This window comes from Miscanthus floridulus, chromosome 5 (genome assembly GCF_019320115.1).
Source record: "Miscanthus floridulus cultivar M001 chromosome 5, ASM1932011v1, whole genome shotgun sequence".
NCBI classification, from domain to species: domain Eukaryota; kingdom Viridiplantae; phylum Streptophyta; class Magnoliopsida; order Poales; family Poaceae; genus Miscanthus; species Miscanthus floridulus.
In genome coordinates, this window is record NC_089584.1 from 117,562,765 (window position 1) to 117,587,219 (window position 24,455).

The following is a 24,455-nucleotide window of genomic DNA, read 5'->3' on the forward strand; positions in this document are numbered from 1 at the left end:
AGGTTGAGCTAGTTGGTTTCTTCGACTCGAATTATGCGGGATGAAAGGTTGAAAGGAAGAGCACCTCGGGCACATATCAAATATTGGTCGGGCACATATCAATTATTGGGAAGATCACTTGTTTTATGGTCATCAAAGAAGCAAAATAGTGTTGCATTATCAACCACCGAAGTCGAATATATATCTGCCGGTAGTTGTTGTGCACAAATACTTTGGATGAAGGCCACCTTGAATGACTTTGGAATCAAGTTCAAGAAAGTGTCATTGCTTTATGACAATGAGTGCAATCAAGTTAACCAACAATTCGATTCAATATGTAAGAACAAAGCACATTGATGTCCGCCACCATTTCATGAGAGACCACCAACAAAAAGGGGACATTTGCATTGAGAGTATAGGCACCGAAGATCAACTTGCCGATATATTCACCAAGCTATTGGATGAGAAAAGGTTTTGCAAGCTAAGGAATGAGTTAAACATGTTGGATTTCTCAAATGTGTTGATGCACCCTTCACTTATATGGCATGCCTCTACTTCGAGCAATCTAAGATAAAAGTTGATTGGCATGGCATATATCCTTGCTAAGGACATGTTTTGTGCATCTAGTCATCTTTCACATTTAATAGGCTCATTCAAGAAAATCGAATTATTTTTATGTTTGTATGGTACCATTATTGCTTTTATGCTTAATTTGGTCTAGTGGTAGCATATGACATGTTTGTGGACTTATAAATCTAGTGTTTGATCTAGAAAATGAGTTCTAAGTGTTTAACTCAACATGGTACAAGATAACCTTTATTTGGAGGTGTGAAGAAGCTTGTCCTTGGATCAAACCGAGTTAAATATCTTTGGCAAGTATTCTAGATTGAACCAAATTTGAGAAAATGATTATCACTTCATTGATTGACATTGATAATCTCAACCTATCTATATTTTGAATATTTGTGGTCATTAATGACAAAGGGAGAGAAATAGTGTACAAAAATAGTGAACAGCCAACAAGAGGGAGAGAAACAAAGATGTAAGTGATGGGGGAGAATTTGACATAGGGGGAGAGATGGATCAATTAAAATTTTAAGCACACAAGTAGGGGGAGTAAGCTCATAAACTTGGTGGATGCATTTGAATGAACATTTCATATATTTGCTTGCATGGCACAAGTTTTAAATTTCAATATCCATGCATGTGTGGTGAATGCTAGTTGTAGGTTTGAATGATGAAATGAAAAACTAGCATGCATAAGTAACTAGACTCATGATCATATTACAAAAACTAGACCCTTGCTTCTAATGTTGATCTCATAGGGTATTCTAATTTTTGTGTATGTCTAGTTACTTATGGTGTTAAGGATGGTATATTGGTGCACTCCGATTGGTATCACACTTCAAAGATCCATCTCTTATACCTTAGCATCATTTGGCAGACATTGTCTCCTATATTTTCTATCTAAGCAATGTGTAAGCTACAATCCAAACTCTTAGCACATATGTAGAGGGAGCAATTGCTACCATTCAGGGTTTACACATGGTAAATATGCTTGGGCAAGCAACATGGATTCAATTAAATTTCAATTCATATCTTTGTGTAAGGGTTGTCATCAATTATCAAAAAGATGTAGATTGAAAGCTCTAGTTTGGTTTTGGTGAATTGATGAAACCCTAAGTGCTAACCTAGTTTATCAAAGTGATTATAAGATAGGTAGCACTACTCCAAGTGGTGAAGCAAATGAAGATCATGCATGATGGTCATGCCATGGTGATGATCAAGTGCTTGGACTTGGAAAAGAAGAAAGAGAAAAACAAAAAACTCAAGGCAAAGGTAAAATTTATAGGAGCTTTTTGGTTTAAGTGATCGAGACACTTAGCGAGTATGATCACATTTAGGATCGATAGCCGTACTATTAAGAGGGATGAAACTCATATCGAAATGTGGTTATCAAAGTGCCAGTAGATGCTCTAACTCATTGCATATGCATTTAGGATCTAGTGGAGTACTAACACCCTTAAAAACATTTGTGAAAATATGCTAACACATGTGCACAAGGTGATACATGGTGGTTGGCACATTTGATCAAGGGTGGTGAAATTTGGGGTCAAAAGGAGCTATGTCGTATTGATCGGATTCTGTCTTGGGCAGTGATCGGACTCTGACCCTACATCCGGTCAGTGTTGCGCAGTGAAGGCCACCCTCGGTCCTTTGATCGAAGGCTGAGAAGAAATAGGACTGGGCGCGCTGGGGGTGTGTCCGGTCAGGTGATGACGTACGCTGACGAAAGCATCTGAACAGGCTAGAAATGACCCGACTCTGGTCCGCGTCCGGTCGTCTATGATCGGATGCGTCCGGTCAAGAAAAACCGGTTCTAGAACCTTACTGGAAACGACCGGATTCTTGTGTTGGAGGGTCTGGTCACTTTGAGCAGTGCGTCTGGTCGCAACTTAACACATGGCGCGAAGCTGACTAGCCGTTAAGATCGGGCGCTCAGTATTTGAGGCTGAGGACACGTGGCGAAAATCTGAGGATCAGACGCTGGGGTCCTGCGTTCGGTCAATCCGACCGGCGTGTCCGGTCACCCTGATTTTTTCGGGAACAGAGAGCCAACGGCTCTATTCGTGGGGGCTCTCTATTTAAGCTCTATGGCCGGTTCAAGCTCACACTCTTGGCCATTTGCATTGACATAACAACCTTATGAGCTTAGCCAAAACCCTCCCACTCATCTCCATCATTGATTCATCATCTCTGTGAGATTGGAAGATAATCCAAGTGCATTGCTTGAGTAATTGCATCAGAGGCACTTGATGTTCGTGTTTCGCTGTGGGATTCGCTTGTTACTCTTGGTAGTTGCCGCCACCTAGACGGCTTGGAGCAGCGAGGATCGTCGAGCGGAGGTTGGTGATTGTCTTCGGCTCCGATCGTGGTGATTGTGAGGAGTTCTTGACCTTTTTCCGATGGAGAGACAAAAGGTACTCTAGTAAATTGCTCGTGGCTTGTGTAATCCTCATCTTGTGTTGGTTGTGCGGCACCCTATTGAGGGTTTGGCGTGTGATGCCAATTAGCGCGTGAACCTTCAAGTGAGTGAATCGCCACAACGAGGCCTAGCTTGTCGACAAGCAAGTGAACCTCGGTAAAAATCATTGTGTCATCATTTGATTCCGGGGTGATTGGTCTTCATTGGTATTCATTCTTGTGATTGATTGGTTCATTCCTCGACTCGGCGGTATAACCATCTTGCTCTCTCTTTTTATATTACCGTAAACTAGTTGAAGCTCTTCAGTGTAGCTAGTCGTGAGAGCTTGTTAGTTTGGTTAGTGTGGCTCTTTAGTTAGCCTTTGAGAGCACACTAACTTAGTATAGTAACATAGCCATTGTGTGGATAGAGACTATTGAAACTATAATTATGGTAGGTGACTTGCTTTTTAGTAGGCTAGCGCAACACTCGCTTCGTCTCATATTTGTCTAACCAGTTTGCTAAGTGTTGTTGTAGAAAATTTTTAATAGGTTATTCACCCCCCTCTAGCCATTAGGACATTTCAACGCCCCACCTATAGGCCTCGGTTTGACGCCCCCCATCCCCCGGCGCCTGGGCCGTGCCCCATAACTCTCTACCTTTGAAGTATAAAACACTTAGATGCAATATACGTCTGAAGCAAAAAAAACATTTAGAACATACACTTGAAACGTGTGTGAAACATATGCAGCATCTAGATAAAATACTTTTAACTTGCAACATAAAAACATTTATTGCAACAAACGGCTGAAACATTTTGAACATATTCTTACGACATATATGTGTGAAACATATGCAACATCCAGACCGAAACGCTCATAACATACGTCTGAAACAGATGAAATGCTTCGAACAAAAGATTGCAACATGCCTTTGAAACACTTGCAACATGCCTCTGAAACATTCTGGTCTACTTTTGCTACATCCATATCAAACACTTGCAACATATCTCTGAAACATCTGAAACACTTCAAATACATTTGCAATGTAGGGGGAGGGGGCCGGGGCCGGTCGATTCTGGCCTCGGGGTGGGAGCCGGCAGCGTGCGAGCACCACCTGGGCGACGCGCGTGGGAGGGAGCGGCCCGACCAATAGATGTGGATGCGCACGATGGGTAGGAGAGAGGAGAGAGTGGCGTAGGTTGGGCGCGTGCGACAACAGCACCCTCGCCAGCAGAGGCGGGCACGCTGTAGAAGGCCGCGGCGGGGCGGAGGCACGATGGAGAGCGACGAAGGCGGGCGGCCACACTCGCGCGCGGTGGAGAGAAAGGATGGCAGCCGGCCAGGCGCGGTGGAGAGAGCCGTGGTGGAGCACGCCGCGATGGTGCGGTCGCGGTGCTGGGGGCGCGGCGGAATGGGTGCAGGCGCTGCGGGGAAGAAATTGAGAGCAGAGTATTCGCTAATTTTTTTAGCAACACGGTGCTGAATTCGTTGGTCCGTTCGGTAGGCGTAGCGACCCACCAACAGCGGCGTACGACGCATTCCTATCGGATCGGCTCTGACCCAGCATTACCATTGATTATATAGCACCATCACCTTTGTAGAGGCGTTTGTTTAATCCTACTGGTTTGTGAAGTTTGGACATCGCATTTGAGATGCCTATTGGACCAGCGTGTGCAAATCTTGCGATCACCGCAAGCACATGCGACTCAAGCGTACTTATTTTCCAAAATGGTCTTACACTCGTACTAGTAGCATAAAATTCAGATCGTTCTGTACATATACAATTTGTCGCTCTGATTACCTGAACACAAGCTTAGAAATGAAGACAAGGTACAACGGGAGTTCTCCGTTTCTATGCTTTTTGTCCTCTTATGCTTACAGCTATATATATATAAATCCAACGATCAGATTCCAGAAATACATATATGGACGACTATTACCATTGGATGCCACTATGACTCTACATCTCAAAGGTCAAGGGCATCTACCGTACAGTTGCACAGGAAGGAAAACTGTAGCCTATCTATGCCGATCTGCAATTCGCAGGCGTCGGTGCTGGCGGCAAACGAATGTAACCAGCAGCATCACCAGACCTCACGAGGCAGGCAACACACTTTTTTTTTTGTTGTTGCTTTCCATTTCTGCCCTTATCAGCTAATCTATATTATTTTTTTCTCACAATAAATAAGCTTTAGCCGACTTATCAGCAGGCTTATGTATCAGCCAAACCGTTCATTTTTCGCTGATCTATTTCTGACACAACACACACTTCACCGCTACCTTGATTCGGAGGACAACGCCCTGGGCGCAACAAAGCTGAAAGGACGACACGTGGAATTGGAAATGGCGTCTGCCTGCGCACCACCTCGTCGTCGTTCCTACGACGAGCCGGCGGCACACACCGACAGCATCCGCTTGGCCTCCTCCCCACCGACCCTGCGCCTCAGCTTGGCCAGCCTGCACGACTGCGACTTGATGAGCCTGTGCAGCGACGGGTGCTCGCTGGGCACGACGGAGAAGTCGTCGTGGAACTCCTCCATGTCCTCCACGGCGAGCTGCCACACGAAGGCGCCGGCGCCGGCGCCGCCGCGGACGGCCGACCTGTAGACGATGTCGTAGACGGCCTTGTAGAAGACGTCGCGGTGGGAGTGGTCGAAGCCCTTGGCGCGGTGCGAGAGGCCGAACTCGGTGGTGAGCACCGGCTTGCCCAGCTCCCTGTCCCCGTCCTCGATGTGGGACGCGACCCACCGCTTCACGAACTTGAGCTTCTCGTCTACCGTCGCGTGCTGCTGCTGCAGCCTGCACGTACGCGCGCGGACACGATCCATCCATCACTCTCACGGGGACTGACAATAAGGTGAAAGAAATGCTGTCTTTTTTCGGATTGGGATGGTTACCAGGTGTCAGGGTAGAGGTGGATGGAAGCGAAGTCGATGTCTGGGATCTTGGCGTTGCGGATGAAGTCCGAGCCGTAGTTGTTGTCCTTCCAAATGCCCGGATTGACGTTCAGCTTCTCCTGGGGGCTCGTCGGCCCGTAGAACCCCTCGGTGCCGACGGTGAGCAGATGCTTCTTGTCAATGGACTTGACGTACGCCGCCATCTCCTCCATCCAGCGCTGTACGAGTATAATTCATTTCCACCAATGCATTATGACGAAGAAATGGGCCACGGTCACCGACGCAATCAGTGGAAACTCTATTGACGCCGGACGCGGGTCATGGCTCACCTGCAGCGTGTCGCCGGATGGGTCCGTGGTGCAGCGGGGCTCGTTCATCAGCTCCCACGCGAGGATGGTGGGGTCGTCCCTGTACTCCACCCCTGTCAAGTGGTTCTTCCTCGTCAGCAGCGTCTGCACCCCCAAAAAAAGCGTCAAGGGTGGGTTAATTTGGCCGGTGAAACCGGTGACCGACACTGCTGCGCCCGTGGTGAAACCGGTGACCGACACTACAGTACATATATATAGTACAGGAGGGAAAACACCGCAGTGCCTGTCACAGTAAACTAACAGCGTGTTTTACTACTAGCTGATTTGATTAATTTAGTACGAGAAAAAAATACTATTTCAATTTATAATCCACAATCGTAGAGCCCGGCGAGATGGCTATAATTCCCCGAGCTGGCGAGATTAATGGGATTATTACTAGGAAAGAACCAGCTGAGGCTGAGCTGACCTTGAGGTAGACTTTGAAGTAGTCGCGGATGGCCGGGTCGAAGAAGAAGGAATCGTTGGAGGCGGAGGTGCCGACGCCCTCCTCCCACGCCCACCGCACGTACTGCGTCTTCCCACCGTACGCCTCCAGGTTGTTCGCCAGGCTGAGGATGAGCCGCACCCCGTGCCGCCCGGCCTCCACGACCACCCGGTCCAGCGCCTGATGCGGTCCATTAGTTAGCACCTCAGAAAAAGCGCGGCATTTCCGGCTAAAATTAACGGGGGGCAGCTGCACTGCAGTAATGAGATTTCCCAATTTTTGTTTACCTTGAAGACGCGCTTGTCGAAGTGGCCGGGGGAGACCTGGAGGGCGTTGTAGGCGCCGTCGTTGAACGCCCAGGAGCGGCAGACGGTGAGGCCCATCTCGGCGCCGGTGCGGAACATGCGGGAGACGCGGTCCCGGGACCTCGGCTCCACGGCCTGGTCCATGAGCCAGTAGGAGTTCCACCCGTTGGCGTAGAACGGCCGGCCGTCCAGGAACAGCTGCGCGCCGCGCCGCTCCACGAAGGGCGCCGCCACGGCGGCCACGCGGGAGGAGGGGGAGGAGGAGGAGGGCCTGGAGACGGAGACGGGCATGGACGGGAGGGAGATTTGGCGGAGGTCCACCTCGCCGAAGGTGAAGTAGAGCAGCGCCACGCAGGTGGCCACGCCGAGGACGTGGTACAGGGCCAGGCCGCTGCCCACCGCCATTGCTGCCGGTGCGTCGGTGGGGTGGGTTCTCGGGGGAGCTTGAGGGGGCTATGGGGCGACCATGCGGGGGTGGGGTGGGAGTGGGATACTCCCCAGATGTTCCAGAAGGTGGAGTGGAGCGGCAGGAGCTGAGGACAGTGGAGTGGGAGGAGGAGAAGAGGAGGCGCAGGGAGCGGACTATGAAGGAGTACTCCTGAAGTAGGAGGAGCTGGCAGCGGACAACGGGACGGGGGGAGGGCGCCTCGGCTCTGCGCTGGGCGTCGGCGGCAGTTGATAGAAAATACTCACTGTTACTCTGTGACTCCGTGGGGCGTGCAGCGGTGCATGCGCAGCTGAAGACCGGGATTTTTTTTTTCCTTCTATCTAGGACTTCCAGGTCCAGGGACAGGAGTGGCAATGGTGTTTTTTATCCTACGAAAACGTCGGTCACGGCCAGAGACTCGAGTATTCGAGTGGTTGTGGTTGTGGGATGCATCTTTAATTCTTTAATAAGGAACCCATACGAATTGCCGTCTTCAATGTAATGCGTGATTTGCCATTTATTGTTGTTCATATAGGGTTTTCCGCACCGGATGTACACTACGTAAGAGCAAACATAATATAGCTAAGTATTTAACTATTAGTCAAGTCAGAAGAGTGAAGCTATATAATAATAGTCTTTTATTTGTCTATAACAAACTTTTATTGTTACTTTTACCTGTCCCGCCTTCTGTTTTCGAATCCTCCTCATATTCACTTAATATATGGTCCATCATCGTGTCCAGCTTGTTGCTGGTATTAGAGCTAAACTCCTCTCTCTCCTTTTTTTTTTCCTTCACATCACCATTTGCTTGGCTATAAGGCCCGTTTAGATGTGAAAATTTTTAGCTTTTGGCTACTGTAGCACTTTCGTTTGTATTTGACAAAAATTGTCCAATTATGGACTATTTAGGCTTAAAAGATTCGTCTCGCCAATTACGAGCAAACTGTGTAATTAGTTATTCTTTTTACCTACATTTAATGCTCCATGCATGTGCCGCAAGATTTGATGTGACGGGGAATCTTGAAAAATTTTGAATTTTAGGTGGGATCTAAACAGGGCCTAAACCAATTATTGTACTTTCTCTAACAGTGTCGGTGGTGCAGTAATATATTTTATATGTCAGCTTGCATGAGTGACGCGGATGTATATGTGGAAAAAGAAAATCCTAATTTGTACAGCTTGCATGAGTAAGGGGTGTTTGGTTCACCTAGCAGCTCCTAAATTTAGTAGCTTTAGTCTCATTTAGTAATTTTTTTACCAAACACTTTGACTAAATTTGACTAAATGGCATTTAGTCAACTAGTCACCCGAAGCTTACTAAAAGGGACTAAAAGCCCACCTGGACAGGTGGTGCCCCTCATAATTGCCCTGTCCCGAGCGCCAACCCTATCCTGCGCTCGCTGCTGCCCGCCCAGCCGCCCGCCGCACCACCCGCCTAGCTGCTCGCCGCACCCGTTCAAGACCGGGGCTCCAGGCACGCACACACGACGGAGCCCTTGGCGCCGCCACCGCCCGTGGCCGGTGCTCACCATGCCGGCTGCACGCGCTGGGGATAGGACGGCGCCGGAGCTTACCCGGCCGGCCACGCGCGCTAGGGACGGAGCTCACCGGATCTCGCGCGTCGAGCTCATCTTGACCGGATCTCGCTGGAGCTCACCGGCAGGCAGGCACTTCTTCCTCCCCTTCTCCGTCGGCCAGTTCTCCTTCCTCCCCTTCCCCGCCGGCCAAATGCCAGGGGCAGGAGCTTAGGGGCGTTTTGATCATCCTAAACATGCACATGTCATGTTTAGTCACAATTAGTCCACCAAACCAAACGCTGCCTGACTAAAATTTAGGAGGTAGTTTAGTTGACTAAATTTAGAAGCTCGGAACCAAACATGCCCTATCGCGGCGCCAAGGATGTGCATGTAAAAAAATCCTAATTTGTATGTTGTTTTACGAAATTTGCTCATACATGTATTTAAAAGAAAAATAGAAAATTGTGCATAAGTGCACTATATCTATGTTTTTTTTTTTACATACGACTATACGAGGGAAAGGAAAGAGCAGAGGAAAGTTGCCACAACAGTTCACATGATTCCTTGAGATCTCAGGCAGACAGCCGCACCGCCCCTTCCTGTTCGCTTGGCTTAACCAACATGCTTAGGTACTACTAGTCGCCACTTAACTAACACGGCGCCAGAAATGCATGGCCTGTTTGCGTGTGTTATGAGCCTACCGTTCAAGCGAAAGAATAGTATTTTTATCTTATAATAAATTAACGCACAATACTTTTAGTGATGGTTTTTCGGGAGAGCGAAGGAGGCCTTGACCCTTTGCCCCTAGATCTCTCCTGCTCGTCCCGCCATCGTCAGACCAACTCCATGACAAAGTGAATGGGCATAAACAACCAGCCCGTTCGCTGGTTGGTGCTGGTGTTGGTTTGGGCTGATTGGTGCTGGGTTTTTTTGAGAGAAAAACACTGTTGGCTGGCTGGTTTGGACTGGCTGAAACCAACGTACGAACAGGCTGAATGGGAGATCTCAGAGAAATCAAATCATACTGCCGTAATTGCATTCTTCTGCTTAATTCAAGGATCATTAAACTTAAAAACTAAAAGTCAAAATACTTGGTGGAGGTGCCAAATCCCTGTCTCCAGAGACGGACCCAAAAGCCTGGGACCACCCTACTTTATCCTATGACCCTGAGGGTTCCTTGACGTTTATTGTTTTCAGAGAACGGTGATCAGGACCACCCTACTTACCCTGCTCGCTTATGTAAAATTTAACTTATACGTAAATATTGTAAAAGAAAAATATTATTCTATAATTAGAAAGTAGCTCCAGCGAACATGTTCTTTATCTCGTTTGTTTGCGAATATTTCGCGATTCCTATTTTACTATTCGGGGCAATGCATTTACTGCGCTGTTAGCATAGAGTACGTACAGTACATGTTTTCTCAAGGAATAGCTGTAGTTTATCACGTGCAACAGTGAGCGGTGAGCCCATCTCTCGGTGTCGCCGACGCCTGTGGAAGCGAACAGTAAATTAGACATCCAGCGCAGTACACGCTGCACAAGGATAACAAACTCATTTAAGAATAAGAAGGCAAGCAGGCACTGTATTTCTTTAACTGGATGAGAAGCAATCAGTGTATAAAATACAGTCGCACGCCAGGGGTGCCAGGTTACTAAATGCAGGCAACAGTTACCCCGGCTTAATTACCAAACTAATGCGCGGTCACATACTTGATACATACCCCGGTTTCACGGTTTAGGTTTAACCTCGGGGGCTTGTTGACTTTTCTCCCCCATATTCTCTTGGTGAAGACTGAAGAGAGGCTTGCTTGGGCTTTCAGCTTCTGTTCACCTAGCTTGTCGAAGCGACCGGGAATCGAAGCCCGATCTGCCTCCTGTTTGTGGGTTCGTTCCTTGAGATCAACTCAACTGCAGGTTGAGTGAGACGAAAGCACGTGCTGTACTTGCGATCTCAACTTGGTTGAATTAGGTCATCGATTAGATGACCGACAACCATTTCTCACTTCGGCGTTCGGCCCTCGTCTTCCAATCCGATCAGAATGGGCAGCCAGAGCCACCACCGTCAGAGAATCAGAAAAGCGCAGGAAATAAAAAGCAACCACCACCGGGATCTGATATTTCGGCCGGACTTGCCGCTGCCCGGAATCACAGGAGCGGCACGCGGAACGTGTACTCCGGCGTCCGCCGACAGCCCGTGCATGAGCTGAGCGGGATTGATGGCCGATTGGCCCCCACCGATGGCCACTGGGACGACCGTGCCTCTGCGAGTGCGACCGGCCTTTGCGTTCGCGAGTCGCGGCTCTGACGTGAATTTCTCTCGCTTTTTCGTGGAAGAAAAGAGCAAGTAGCGGCTAACCCTAGCCCGATAGCAGAACGGGGCGGGCCGGGGCGCCGCTCGTCACGCGGCGCGCACATGGAGGCAACGACGATAGCGGGACGCCTGCCGCGTTTGAGGAACACGCGGCGCAGAGTGGCATGCCGTGATTGGTCTCGTGGGACAGGGCCGTGGAACGTCGACTCCGGGCAGCGCACGGCGCCGGTGCGATTGGTGGGGTGCCCGCACTCGGCGAGGACGGCCAAATAGGCAAGCAGCGCGGTTTGCCAGGCCGCCAAGGTACATATAGAGCTGGAAAAAAATACATTGGAGAGCCGTTTGGCACCGATTCATGCAAAATCTTCTTGGCTGGTGAAAACTAACTGGCACTTGGCCTGGAAACACTAAATGATATGGGTTTCAGAGCCTAACCGCTAAGAGGCCTATCACGCTTTGCGTCAATTTTCTCAAACCCCTTTTGCTTTTTTCCGCACGAGCATTGCACACTGGATTTACAAGATGGTACAGTATGTGAGAATTGAGATCATGGCAACTGCCAACGCTCCGCATATATTTATGGCGCGCGGTGTCACATTCTCAAACTACACATGGTCGTTTGGGGAATGATGATCTCATCTTGCGCCCATGGTGAAACTCATACTGTAACATTTTTTTTTCTTCTCTGTGAAATGTAAATATCTCTGAAACATTTTGTTTTAATCTGATGGGACATTTCTTTTTCCTGGTAAGCGTTTTAGTGGGCCGTTGGGCCGATGTGACTGTCCGGGCTTTGGGCAGGCTTCCTAAAAGAGCGGCACTAAAAAAAGGGCTTCCTGAAAGAGATGCAGTGACCTGTGGGCCTGGATACAAAGTCGGTACATAGGCTTAGCTTTAATTTGTATGGGCCATGTGGCTGACCAGCAACGTGTATGGACCTTGTGGGCTTCATCATAACGCAGAGTTTCATGAAGCAGGATGCAAAGCCTCCATAGCCCATTTACTCATCTTGCTCCTAGAGGCCTGAATTCTAAGATGCTGAAAGGCCCCTAAAAAAAATAAGGCAGACTACGGCTAGTGTGATTAGCGGTGGTCTCTTATTTTTGCCTAAACTATGTCATGGCACCCTTTTTTTAAACCCAATACAGACTTAGATACTCACACACTCATCCACTCCTATGATTGCACGCATGTATACCATAATCTTATGAGCAACTCTGAGAGACTGAGTGGACCGCCTCACTATTGAGTGGCATATTGCTTTCCACCGAAACAATAGCGTTATTAAATTTTAGAATAAATTCAGAAAAATATGAACATCCAGACCAAATCAAGACTTGATAAACCTTAGTGGACAGGTTAACTGAGCTATTGCTCAGTTCGCACATGTCGTGCCACTCTGTACTGTTGGTCAAAAAATACCCTTTTTTTCTTTTGCCGCTCACAATACAAGTAGATACTCATACATGTATGTGCACTCAGCCCTATAAATATAGAGCATGTTTGGCAGGACTGAAAAATAAGCCAAAATACTGTTCCGGCTGATTGTTGTGAGGGTGAAACACTGTTCACGCGAACAGTGAACCTGTGAGTGCGCTGGCCAGCCCAGCCTCAGCCGGCCGAACGCACTCATAACCTCTGCGAGCACGCTCCAAACTGCTAACTAATTACTCTCTCCGTCCCTAAATAACTGTCGTTTTTACTCTCATAAACAACTTTGACTAAATATATATAAAGTATTAATATTTATGATACAAAATTAATATCATTAGATAGATCGATGAATCTATTTTTATAATAAATTTATTTAGAGATACAAATATTGTACGTATTTTCTACAAATTCAATCAAACTTACGGTACAGAGACTAAAAGCGACGATAATTTAAGAACCGAGGGAGTACTGAACACTCTTTCAGCGATTATTTGACAGTGGTGGTAGACAAAGGTCAGTGACCTCGGTTTCACCATGTAATGATAATCCTGATGAAAAGTGGAATGACGACGCGAATGCACCGGAATAAAATCGTTTAATTTAGCTCTATCTTAATTCGTCCCATAAGCATTATTAAGGGATGGCCAGAGAGTTATCCTGAGATAGCATGTTCGCTTGTTGATTTTAGCTAGGGCTTATCAGTCATGGTATAGTATTTTTCTTTCACAACAAACCAGCACCGGCTAGACTTATCAGCCTAGAAACCAGCCAGCGAACCGGCTTGTTGACCGATTGAAAAGTTTCCTCGGGCAAAAGTTAAAAATGCACCTACAATATATGCAACTTTTTGCCAACCTAATCTAGTCGAAAGTGTTGTTAATTCCTGACGATGATGATCTGGCCTATAATACATTACCTGTTCCTTTCGCCGTAATTGTTCATCAAACCAGCACCGAGTTTTTTTCCCTGGCTTCCACCAGTCACACTGAAGTTTGGCTTGCCAAGGAAAGGGACTCACGGTGATTTGTAAATCAAGAGCCGTTGGTTTATTAATGTATTCACATCAAACTGCATATCCTACACACATTGACCCATATATGTAATAGGCCCCCTTCGCTTCGCTTCCCTGAAAAAATTATAAGAGAAAAACACTATTTCGATTAAAAAAATAAGTTAAAAAAGAAGGATTATAAACGTGGCCATAATCATCCTTCCGCCGCGTAGCACTGGGTCGTTAGCCGACAGGTCTCGTCGCATCAATTCCCATCGTCCTACTCAGCTCGAATTGTTTAAGCACGGTGGTTATCGCTTTATTATCGATCTCATCAGCTCCGTGCGTTTGGTGGCGATCGATGCTGATCCGAAGGAGCTGATAAGGGTGTAGCTCAAGCTCCTCATTGTCACATGTGGCCATGTGGGCTGTGGCGATGTTATCGGAAGCCACGCCACACCGCCGAGTCGCCGACCGCCCGACCCTACCACTCGAATTCCCATTGGGCGTTGCTGTTTTGGAAACGAGACGTTCTGATCCCTCTCATGATTCATGCAGAGAATATAGAACCTTATGGGGATTTTTTTAAGAATCGTTTCTGGGACCTTCAGAAAAGACCTTGTGGCGGAGCAGGAATGGCTTGCCGGATCATTACTTGCTCATTTTTGTCATGGAGCTTTTATTTGTCGTTCATGAACCTTATCTTAGTCCTGACTACACCTGGCATGTAGCATGTACTGGCCATGCCATTGGTCAATCACCGTTTAGCTTCTAATTAGAATGGTTCGTTCTCCACAAGTGGAGTACTATAGTATGGGATTATGCGATCACCAAAACCCTGTCTTGTATTGTACTGTACATGCGCCTACCAAATTCCGATCCTGCCGTCCATCTCGTCCATAGCATGCCGGGTGAGAGAAACCATGGGCCTCCTCTTCCTCTCCTCTCCACTCTCGGTAGGCAATAGGCACAGATCAACGATCTGGTCCAAATAATTATCTTTTTTGTGGCACTGTGCATCACGCGAACATGAGCGGTCGATGTTCAGCATGTGGTCAGATTCTTCAGGCGTGAGAAAGGGATGCGTTTTTCACAACAGCTACCGAGACAGCTACGATGTCAGCATTAGAACTAGTATAATAACAGGCTCTAAGCTGGCTAAATACTGAGGTAGAGGAGAGATGAGATGAGAGAGAAGAGAAGCGGGCTGTAAACTTACAGCCAACTTAGGTATAAGAACAAAAAAAAAACTTACGAGAGAGACACATGGACCACATATTAATAATTAAGATCTTACTATTACATAAGACTGAAAAAAAAACTTGCAACCAGCAGTTAGCCGCCTTGCTCTTACCGACGCGGATGTTCGTAGGAGTACTTCGTACGCTCCTGCAACCACCGAGGCGCCGGGCGGATATGCCGGCGGGTCCAGGATTCGAAGCAATATCCAGTTTTATCCAGGCTTGTGACTTGTGAGCGCAAGCCACGGACGGAAACTTCCGGGACTCGTGAGTTCCTGCCGTCCTGTGGCAGCAACTCTAATAGCAAGGCAGCAACCAAACCGCCAAGCAGCGCCACCACGCCGGTGACCGCAGCGCGGCGGCCCATCGAGGCCCTGTTCGTTTGTCTTACGACGTGTATTTTTATTTTATTTTTTTAAATTGAAATAATATTTTTTTCTCATAATAAATTAATCGAAACAGTGTTTCGGCGAAAGACGCCCGAGTTAGGTTATCTACACTCGTTCACCTCTATTCTCATCTCTTAAAAGAAATATTATATCATAATCATCGAGATTCTCTACTCTATATCCATTTCTCACGTACCCGTGTTATCTATATCACATACTCTATACTCACTATTCCATATTTTATTCCCCTCCCTCCCCTTTTCTCTCTCTCCGCTACAGTGGGCTACAGGACTACAGTGTTTACCGTGCGCCCCTCGTCTCCACTGTCCGTAGCGGTGACAGGTCCGTCCCGTACGCTAGCGGGCGCACGGTACGCCACCGCTAGCGTACCGGCCGTTTTACCGGACAGCCTTTTAGTGAGGACAGCGCGGAGGCGGGGACCCGTCGTGGAAAGGCAAAGGGGATTAGGGGAACGAGGCCGCGAGAGGGAGTTGCTGGATCGCCTGACGTGGATCCGTGCTGTTCCCGTGTCCCAGCCAACATCCAGGCCCCACTTGCGCGTCCCCTATCGCCTCATCCGCATATCCCTGGGGCCCGCCTGGCGACCAGCTACCATTGCCCGGTCGCCACGTCCCCACGCTCCCGGTATATATACGAGCTCCTCTTCCCCAGCCACGGTCGACCGTCCGGGAGAGCACCGTTGCTTGCGCACTAAAAGGTAAAAGCAAGGAGACCAAATCGCAGCACAAACACACACCATGGTGATGGAGGAGGTGACAGATGGTGAGATGAGCTTGTCGAACATGGTGCTGGGCTTCCTAGAAGATTTCGAGAGGGGCCAGCGACGGCCGGAGAACGACGACGACGAGGAGGAGGGCTCCGGCGGTGGCGGCGACACCGCCGAGAGCAAGGCCTTCTGGCAGACCCAACATTCCCAGCTGCACGTAAGTCCTCCATCCATTCGTTCTGTTTTGATTGCGTACGTGTTGGTCGAGATCGAGCGGATGTTCTTCTTGGTTAATTATTAGAAGACGAATTGAGGGATGCAAATTAATATGCGTGGATGTGGATGATACAGGAAGCTCTCGCCAAGACGAGCCCTGCCGAGAGCAGGATCCGCGCGGACACGGAGGAGGCCGTCAAGAGCATGCGCGCCGCGGCCTGCTCCTGCTCCTACACGGGGCGACCCGCCGCCCGGGACTGCCGCCTGTGCATGCTCCGCCACGTCGCCGACCGGCTGCGCGACGCCGGCTACAACAGCGCGCTCTGCAAATCCAAGTGGACGCGCTCGCCGGACATCCCTTCAGGTAACTGCTTACGTCGCGTCGCGTCGTAATTGATCTCTCTTCATTCTACTGCAAACGCAACAGATCGACAGGAATGTCCAAATTACGGGACCTTTTAGTCAGGAGAAGATTCTTGTATGTGCAAAGCAAAGCTTTTTCGCGTACATACATGCTGCAAATGGCTGACTTATTTTGTTGTTGTTTAGCTCCTAGCTTGTCCCATATCACATATAGGGATGTTTTTTTGGTTGGGCGAGGAGAATTATAGAAGCTAGCTAGCTAGTAGCATGCTGCCAGTAGCGCCTACCGGCTATCCTGTATAAACTCACATGGTTCACATGGACCTGGTCATCATCCTCCGATGACAGGCGCTTCCTAATTGATACTCCTACTAACAAAACAGCAAGGCAAATATCAGGAACGCGTCGCTTTGTCTCACGGTTCAGTGTTAGCGGCCAGCACTTGTTGCGTCCACATCAACCCTCTCCGACCCAGCGAATTACAACACGTTAGCGCCTAACATCCAAAAATATCTGAAACCTGATATTCGATGCCGAACACAATTTGGTTCGTTCGTTCTGCTTCACGAGTTTGTTTGGCTCGTCCGTTACATGCTGACGTGTTTCCGAAACGTGTGCAGGCGAGCACAGCTACGTGGAGGTTGCGGTGCAGACGAGGAGCGGCAAGGCGGTGCGCGTGGTGGTGGAGCTCAGCTTCCGCGCCGAGTTCGAGGTGGCGCGCGCCAGCGCCGGGTACCGCGCGCTGGTGACCGCGCTGCCGGAGGTGTTCGTGGGGCGGGCCGACTGGCTGCGCGGCGTCGTCAAGGTCATGTGCGCCGCGGCCAAGCAGTGCATGAAGGAGAACAACATGCACATGGGGCCCTGGAGGAAGCACAAGTACATGCAGGCCAAGTGGCTCGGCACGCCCGAACGGACGGCGGCGGCCGTGGCCGCGGCTGCTGCGGCGGGGGCGGCGGCCACGCCGGTGGTGGTGGTTCCGTCGGTGACGGTCGGCTCGCCAGAGAAGCAGATCACCAAGTTCAGGGCGTCCATGCTCACATTCGACTTTGGCCGGACCGCGGACGTGTTTGGCAGACCCCGCTAGGGGAGTATATATACTGCCGAGCTGCATTAGTAGTTCTATCTATACTTCTACTTCTATATAGAGTGTCAATGTACGGGAAGAAAGAAAAAAATGTTTCTATAGAGTGCACCCCAGCCGGGTTTTAGGTTTTTGTCAGGATTCAGAAAGCAGATGTCGAAGGCCGAATTGGTAATCAATGGAGCTCGAGATGAGGCAAGCTTGTGACACGTACTCCGATCGCGTTGCTTTAAGGAAGCTGCAAGCTCAAAGCTCATGAATTTTGTTTGAAACAGAAGAATGCCCCTATTGTATTGTAAGGGAATGTATGCAAGTGAGCCTCACTTGCTGTAGTAAATATGAATAAGTAAGTTAAACAAAAAACAATTGCAGGCTGATAAAGGAACGTGCATTAGTGCATACATCAATGTGTGCCCCAAAGTCACATGAGTTCTTGATGTGACGATGTCAATCATTTCAAGCCCTTGAAGAAGCATTTTCAGCAACTTATGTATTCACATTTTGTGTATTGAAAGAGAACACTACCATGGTGAAGGTGAAGCAAAGCAATTGCTAGTTGTGCTAGTCTTTCTTTTCTTAAAAAAAAACTAGACAGGAAATAACTGAAATTACATGTTGTTGCCGATCGGATTAGCACGGTTTGGAAGGGAGAAGATACTGAATGGTGACTTGTTACAACACTACTCATGATGTGACTATGTTTGAGCTTTTGGACCCAATGAGCAAGCCAGTTCTTGTGATCATGAGTCTCCTGGCAGATCGAGCTTGGCATATTGTCGAGCGTTCCATCTCTGTCAAGAACAGTCTTAAACTTCTCCAGTATCTGAACTATTTGACAGAAGTCAGGCCTCTTCTCCGGATGCGAGGCCCAACATTGCTCAATTAGAAGTCGCACTGGTGCTGGGCAGCTAGTAGGAATTTTCGGCCTCACATTCTGAAAATTAGAAAGTTTGCTCATCATTTGGATTTTCCAAAAGCATGAAGAGTCATGAGGCAAAATGTTTTTTAAGTGTATGAGACAAAATTTCTATGTAGTACTTTTGAAACTTCACTATACAGTGTTGCTATTTAAAATGTCTCAACATATTGTTTCTTTAGCAACAATCTCTTAATTTTGATCAAGTCAGTGAATATATATTACCATGCAGGGAGGGAAGGAAATGGGCTTCAGGTTATTACCTTGTCAAAAACAGCAAAAGCTGCTTGAAATGGATTCAACTCTTCGTATGGTATCGTTCCAGAAAACATTTGCCACAAGATAAGGCCAAAGCTGTAGACATCGACTTTTCGACCGTATGCCTTATGTTTCATCATCTCTGGAGCCATCCATCTGAATGTCCCAGTGTCATTTGCCAGAGGGTCACAGTGCTCTTCTTCACAAGCTACTCCAAAATCAACAATCTTTGCAGAAAATTCTTCGTCGAATATGATGTTATCTGGCTTTACATCACGATGGACAACTCCCTGAGAGTGAATGTATGCCATGCCACGTGCGATGTCCAAGCTAATTGAGATAATCTTGTCCAGGGGAAGAGCTTTGTGATCCAGCTTGTGCAAAAACGCTCCCAGAGAACCACCAGAAAGGAATTCAGTGATGACACAGAATGCTGGTGGACTGCTGCATGCTCCAACCAGCTACATAGAAAAAATGTGGATGGAGTGAGGAGACTCGTAAAATTGAGGGTGAATTTCAGTAACTACTCCGTGTCATGATAAAGGATGGGCTTTCATATCCTGAATTTCAGTATGCTTGCACTCAATTGAGGGTGAAGTCGTTAGTTACCTTGATGACATTAGGATGATGAGGCTTTTACATATGTGCTATTAAAAAAGTTTGTAATTACACACAGGCCATTAAAAAAGTTGGCCGTACACATATGCCACCGTTCTGAACTTTTTTGCTCTTCAAGCCATTCCATCCGCATTCCGTTCGTTTTTCACCGTCTGGGAGTCCTGACAAGTGGGTCAGGTCAGTCAAAACGTCCATAATACCCCTCTTATCCGTATCCTCTCTCTCTCAAACTCTTCTCGCGCATCTCGCTGACGACGCTTCTCGCTCCGCGGGAGCCGCCGGCGGTGGGGGGTTCCTCCTCGGCGGCGTCCCGCGCCGCCGCGTTCCTCCGCCGGCACGGACTCCACCACCATCGCCCGTACTTCACCTACGAGCAGCTGCGCGCCACCACCGCGGGCTTCGACGCGGCGCGCAAGCTCGGCGACGGCGGCTTCGGGACGGTGTTCCTCGCATACCTCCCGCCCCCCGGCCGCCCCGCCGCCGTCAAGCGCCTCCACGTCCCGCCGTCCCCGTCACCGTCGTTCCCCTCCACCTCTGCCACCATCACCAAGTCCTCAACGGCACGCTCTCGCACTACCTCCACCGCCGCATCGGCGGCACTGGTGGCGCCGCGCCGCCGCCCCCGCCGCTCCCCTGGCGGACCCGCCTCGCGATGGCCGCCCAGATCGCGTCGGCGCTCGAGTACCTCCACTTCGGCGTCGAGCCCGCCGTCATGCACCGCGACGTCACCTCGTCCAACATCTTCGTGGAGGCCGACATGCGGGCACGCCTCGGCGACTTCGGCCTCTTCCGCCTCCTAGCGCCGCCGGACGCCTGCGCCACGGGGGGCGCCCGCGAGCTCGTGTGCTGCACCGCGCCACAGGGGACTCCGGGCTACCTGGACCCGGACTACCACCGCTCGTTCTAGCTCACGGAGAAGAGCGACGTGTACAGCTTCGGCGTCGTGGTGCTGGAGCTCGTCACGGGGCTGAGGCCCGTGGACGTGGGTAGGGAGCGGCGGGACGTGACGTTGGCGGACTGGGTGGTGGCCAAGATCCAGGTCGGCGAGCTCAGGCGGTCGGGCCGAGCTCGCCCGCGCGCGCCAGCGGCGGCCGGGGCGGACCTCCTCGCGTCACCTCCACGCGCGCTGCGTCAGATCCACGGCGAGGACCGGTTGCGGCAGCTCCACGCGCGCCGCCTCCTGGCTCTCGCCGCCGCCGTTGGGGACAAGGCCGCCTCCCTGCACGCTAGGGCCCTCGACGTCACTGTCGGGGCTCATGCCGCTGCTGCAGCTCCCCGCCATCTCCTTCTTGGCCGCGGCGGTGCGGGAGGCGCGCCTACACCTCGTCCGAGCGCGTGGCTGACAAACGGACCCCACCGTAGGGTAAAATGGTCATTTTACCTGTCTGTTTGACACCGTTAAGTAGAAGCGGATGGAATGGCTTGGAGAGTAAAGAAGTTTAGAACGGTGGCATATGTATGCGGCCAACTTTTTTAATGGCCTGTGTATAATTTCAAACTTTTTTAATGGCACAAATGTAAAAGCCTCTAGGATGATTGAGGCGTGACAGAGTGGTGACCTCCGTGCTGAACTGCTTCTCAAGCTGGGCAGCCAGCTCTGCATCTTCCTCGTCATCAGGCTGTCTGATGAACTTTACAGCAACAGGCTGCTCGTTGTAGATTCCGTGGAACAACCGGCTGTGAGCCCCGGACGCAAATCTGTGCCCAATGAGCAGCTGGGAGTGATCGACGGACCATTTCCCGAGTACCTCCTTCACCCTCCCGTTGGCATGGCCTTCCTTCCTATGCTTCAGCTTGCCCGGTGCCCTCACCGGCGCCGGCGGAGTCCGCCAATCTTCCAGCCGGTCGGCGCCAAGTCGTACGCCTGCACGAGCGCGGCCCATCCGCTGGAGAGCTAGCGCGGCCCAGAACTGGAGCGACGAGCGAGCGCACGATTGCGACTCCGACAGCGGCGTCCAGGTACCGAGGTACTCGTATGTTTTCTTTTCTTTCCTTTTTCAGTGGGTGTTTATAGCCGGTGACTAAAATTTAAGAGGTGTCATATAATGATGTCTAATGAGGTGTTCTGATACTAATAAAAAAATAAATTATAGAATACATCAGCACTTCACGAGACGAATTTATTAAGCCTAATTAATCTGTCATTAGCATATGTTTACTGTAGCACAACATTGTCAAATCATAGGCTAATTAGACTTAAAAGATTCGTCTCGCAAATTAGTTGCAAACTGTGCAATTAGTTTCGTAATTAGTCTATATTTAATACTCCGTGTATGTGTCCAAACATCCAATAAGACAACGACTAAAATTTAAGAGGAACCAAGCACCCCTTATATCAGGCAACTTTTTTTTGATTCCGACTCGACGCGGTATCGAGGTAAGTTTTTCTTTTGTCTTTCTTATATTTCTTTTCCCTTCTACGTATGTTTTTCTTTTTTTTCTTTCTTTCTTATATTTATTTTCCTTCCAACTCCATCGAGCTACGTATGATTATTTATTTTTCTTTGTCTTTTATTAATCTTTCCTTTATTTCTTTTTTTTTGAATTATGGTTCTTATTTGTTTCGTGTTTTATTTGTTTTCATTCTCTTTTCTTTGGATTTTTTTGTTCTTTTCATTTCGCTTATCCTTTTTATTTTTATCTTTATTCTTCATTATTTTACTGTAATAAATTATTTAAATTATTTGTTTTCTTTTTTATATTCTTTTTTTCTTATAGTATACATATGGTGTTCTACAATATTTTTCAGATGTTCATTTATTGTTTTATTTTTTTAGTTTAGTTAAAATTGTATTTATGAGATGTTCATTGTATATTTGCTTATTATAATTTTGTAGTATTTGATGTTCGTATTTTTATGGTTCACATAGCACATATAGTATGTACTAGGTATATTTTGAGTGTTCAAATAGTATCCATACAATGTTCTATGATGTATTTGTGACTGTTCACACTACCCAAGAGATGCTTTATGATATACTAGGTAAATGCCCGTGCGTTGCAACGGAAAAACATAATACCACGATTGCCTACAAAAATATTGTAATCATAATGATTCGAACATCAATAAGTCTTCATGAAGGATAGATAATTAAAATATAATTCCAAGTTTTGATGCATAACTGAAACAATAAAGTTCACTTCTTTAGCAATTGATTTTTTTTCTAGAATTTTCTTTCTATGCCAATAGTTGGATCACAGTCATTTCGTATCCTTTGGCCATCCTTTCAGCCAGCTTCAGCATGCTGTTCCTACCCTTCGTGCTAGGCATCACTGCAGCAAATGATTCTTTCATAGGGATCTAAACTTTTTTTGGGATCCAATTGGATAGAGAGCATATGGTTTACACTGTTATGCATGTTACAGACTACAAAGAGCTTACCACCGATGTCACTAGTCAGAAAGTTGCTGGCCATGAAACTGGCAAGGTCCTCGCAATGGCGATCCAGCATTCCCACCCACCAGTGTGCACCGAAGGCGAGCCCCTGAGTTCACACACAGTTTGTAGATGTTGTGCACAGCCGTCCACCTCGACATGCTCTACCCAGGCCACCTGATATTTGGAGACATAGTACAAATCTCGTTTTTTAGATGATATACAGTATAGATCTCATGATCTGTATCTGAACCATAATCTACTGAAAATGTGTGAAAACTAAAAAATTCAATCATGTATAGATTGCAGACCTTTTCGCTCTTAATAGTAGTAGATAGAGATCTCTCAAAATCTTGGTGTGTTGGGAGGTTTGGAACGAAAGAAATGTGCAAGAAACAGGAGAGAACCACTCCATAAATTAGTCCGTGTTTAGATTTCTTATTTTTGCTACTGCTGCGGTTACAGTTAGCCTGTATCTCTGAACTAATCAAAGGTATACCTTCTTAACTGTAAATTTTTAGCACCGGTGCATTTTTTGTTGTTTTTTTAGTTGTCTGCATGTTTCCATAAAATCTAGGACTTGATGCACCATCCGCCGCCTGAGTTGATATATCAAAATCTGAACATCAAAATTGAAGACAAAAGTGGTTTCTAACGATCTCACACGGATGTCCTATGTCTGAATATATCAATAGATTAAACAAAAATTGAGGGTCGCTCATATATTAAACCTGTAGCCATGGTGCACAGATTTAAACAAAAATCGATCATATTAATTCTGAGAAGCAGAACACAATGAATAGAGACGATGATTCTGTTTGCTTCACAGGTAATGTCAAATCACCGTCACCAAACAAACAAACCAGCAAATCAAAGATCACATGAAATTTTGTTGTAGGGTGAACACTGGTAGACAAAGGCCTGAAACTGAAGTTACTCTGAAACACAAGACTGAACTGATCCTATATAGTTATAAGAGTCAACAATTACAATTATCAGCATGCCAGGTCCAGGTTCTGAACATGTTGAATTTTATTCAGATAAACAAGCGGTGCGCACCTAACCCTGTTTTTTTAATTAATCGTGGAGTCAAACCAGCTGCAAGATGAACTGAAAAAGTATTATCTAATTGTCCACCGTCCAACACAAAGGAGCAGGAAGTAAGAAAGAGAAAGACAGCTCTTGTATCCACTGATCTGCTGAATGACAAGAGTATACAGAAAGATTGGCGCTCAGTTTAATTTTAACAATGTCAATTGGCAGTTCCAGTCATGGTACATGGAAGTTCAGAAAGTGAAAGCAAAAGAATAGCTCAGCCTCTCATACTTCCTGCGATGTCCAATTATCTAGTTTGCATTAGGCTCCACCTTCAACATCACAGAATACCGAATACTAAATGTGGGTTCAAAGAATTACACGAATTCCCGATGAAAATTAGGGAATCCTAGAATAGTATCATCAATAACCAAATCTCTCATCTTGGCCATAGTATGACAGAGAGGCTAAGGAATTTAGATCGAGCAGCAGGACATGGAGAAGGATGTTGCTTAGGGATTTGAAATCATTGATTCGGGGATATGGAGACTGACCTTTGAAAGATCGCTGGAGCTTGCACCAACAACTGCGCTGTCGCCGTCGCTGCCGCGTGCC

The 24,455-nt window shown here is 47.9% G+C and overlaps 3 protein-coding genes and 1 pseudogene across 3 annotated transcripts; 2 read left to right on the forward strand and 2 right to left on the reverse strand.

The window, feature by feature from the left end:
* Window positions 1-4,766: 4,766 nt before the first annotated feature.
* Window positions 4,767-7,581, reverse strand: LOC136453223 (mannan endo-1,4-beta-mannosidase 2-like). Its single transcript, XM_066453807.1, has 5 exons — window positions 6,923-7,581; window positions 6,618-6,815; window positions 6,173-6,295; window positions 5,844-6,061; window positions 4,767-5,745 (listed from the first exon to the last, which is right to left on the reverse strand). The coding sequence occupies exons 1-5, from the start codon at window positions 7,343-7,345 to the stop codon at window positions 5,325-5,327; spliced, it is 1,383 nt and encodes a 460-aa protein (XP_066309904.1). The 5' UTR covers window positions 7,346-7,581; the 3' UTR covers window positions 4,767-5,324.
* Window positions 7,582-15,943: 8,362 nt separating this feature from the next.
* LOC136453224 (uncharacterized) lies at window positions 15,944-18,001 on the forward strand. The gene is made up of 3 exons (XM_066453808.1): window positions 15,944-16,194; window positions 16,329-16,557; window positions 17,177-18,001. Exons 1-3 carry the CDS (start codon window positions 16,009-16,011, stop codon window positions 17,638-17,640), a joined length of 879 nt encoding a protein of 292 aa, XP_066309905.1. The 5' UTR covers window positions 15,944-16,008; the 3' UTR covers window positions 17,641-18,001.
* A 112-nt stretch (window positions 18,002-18,113) lies between these two features.
* On the reverse strand, window positions 18,114-21,583 carry LOC136453225 (serine/threonine/tyrosine-protein kinase HT1-like). Its single transcript, XM_066453809.1, has 3 exons — window positions 20,929-21,583; window positions 18,817-19,272; window positions 18,114-18,571 (listed from the first exon to the last, which is right to left on the reverse strand). Exons 1-3 carry the CDS (start codon window positions 21,310-21,312, stop codon window positions 18,116-18,118), a joined length of 1,296 nt encoding a protein of 431 aa, XP_066309906.1. The 5' UTR covers window positions 21,313-21,583; the 3' UTR covers window positions 18,114-18,115.
* On the forward strand, window positions 19,347-20,822 carry LOC136451200 (LEAF RUST 10 DISEASE-RESISTANCE LOCUS RECEPTOR-LIKE PROTEIN KINASE-like 1.5; annotated as a pseudogene).
* Window positions 21,584-24,455: the final 2,872 nt, after the last annotated feature.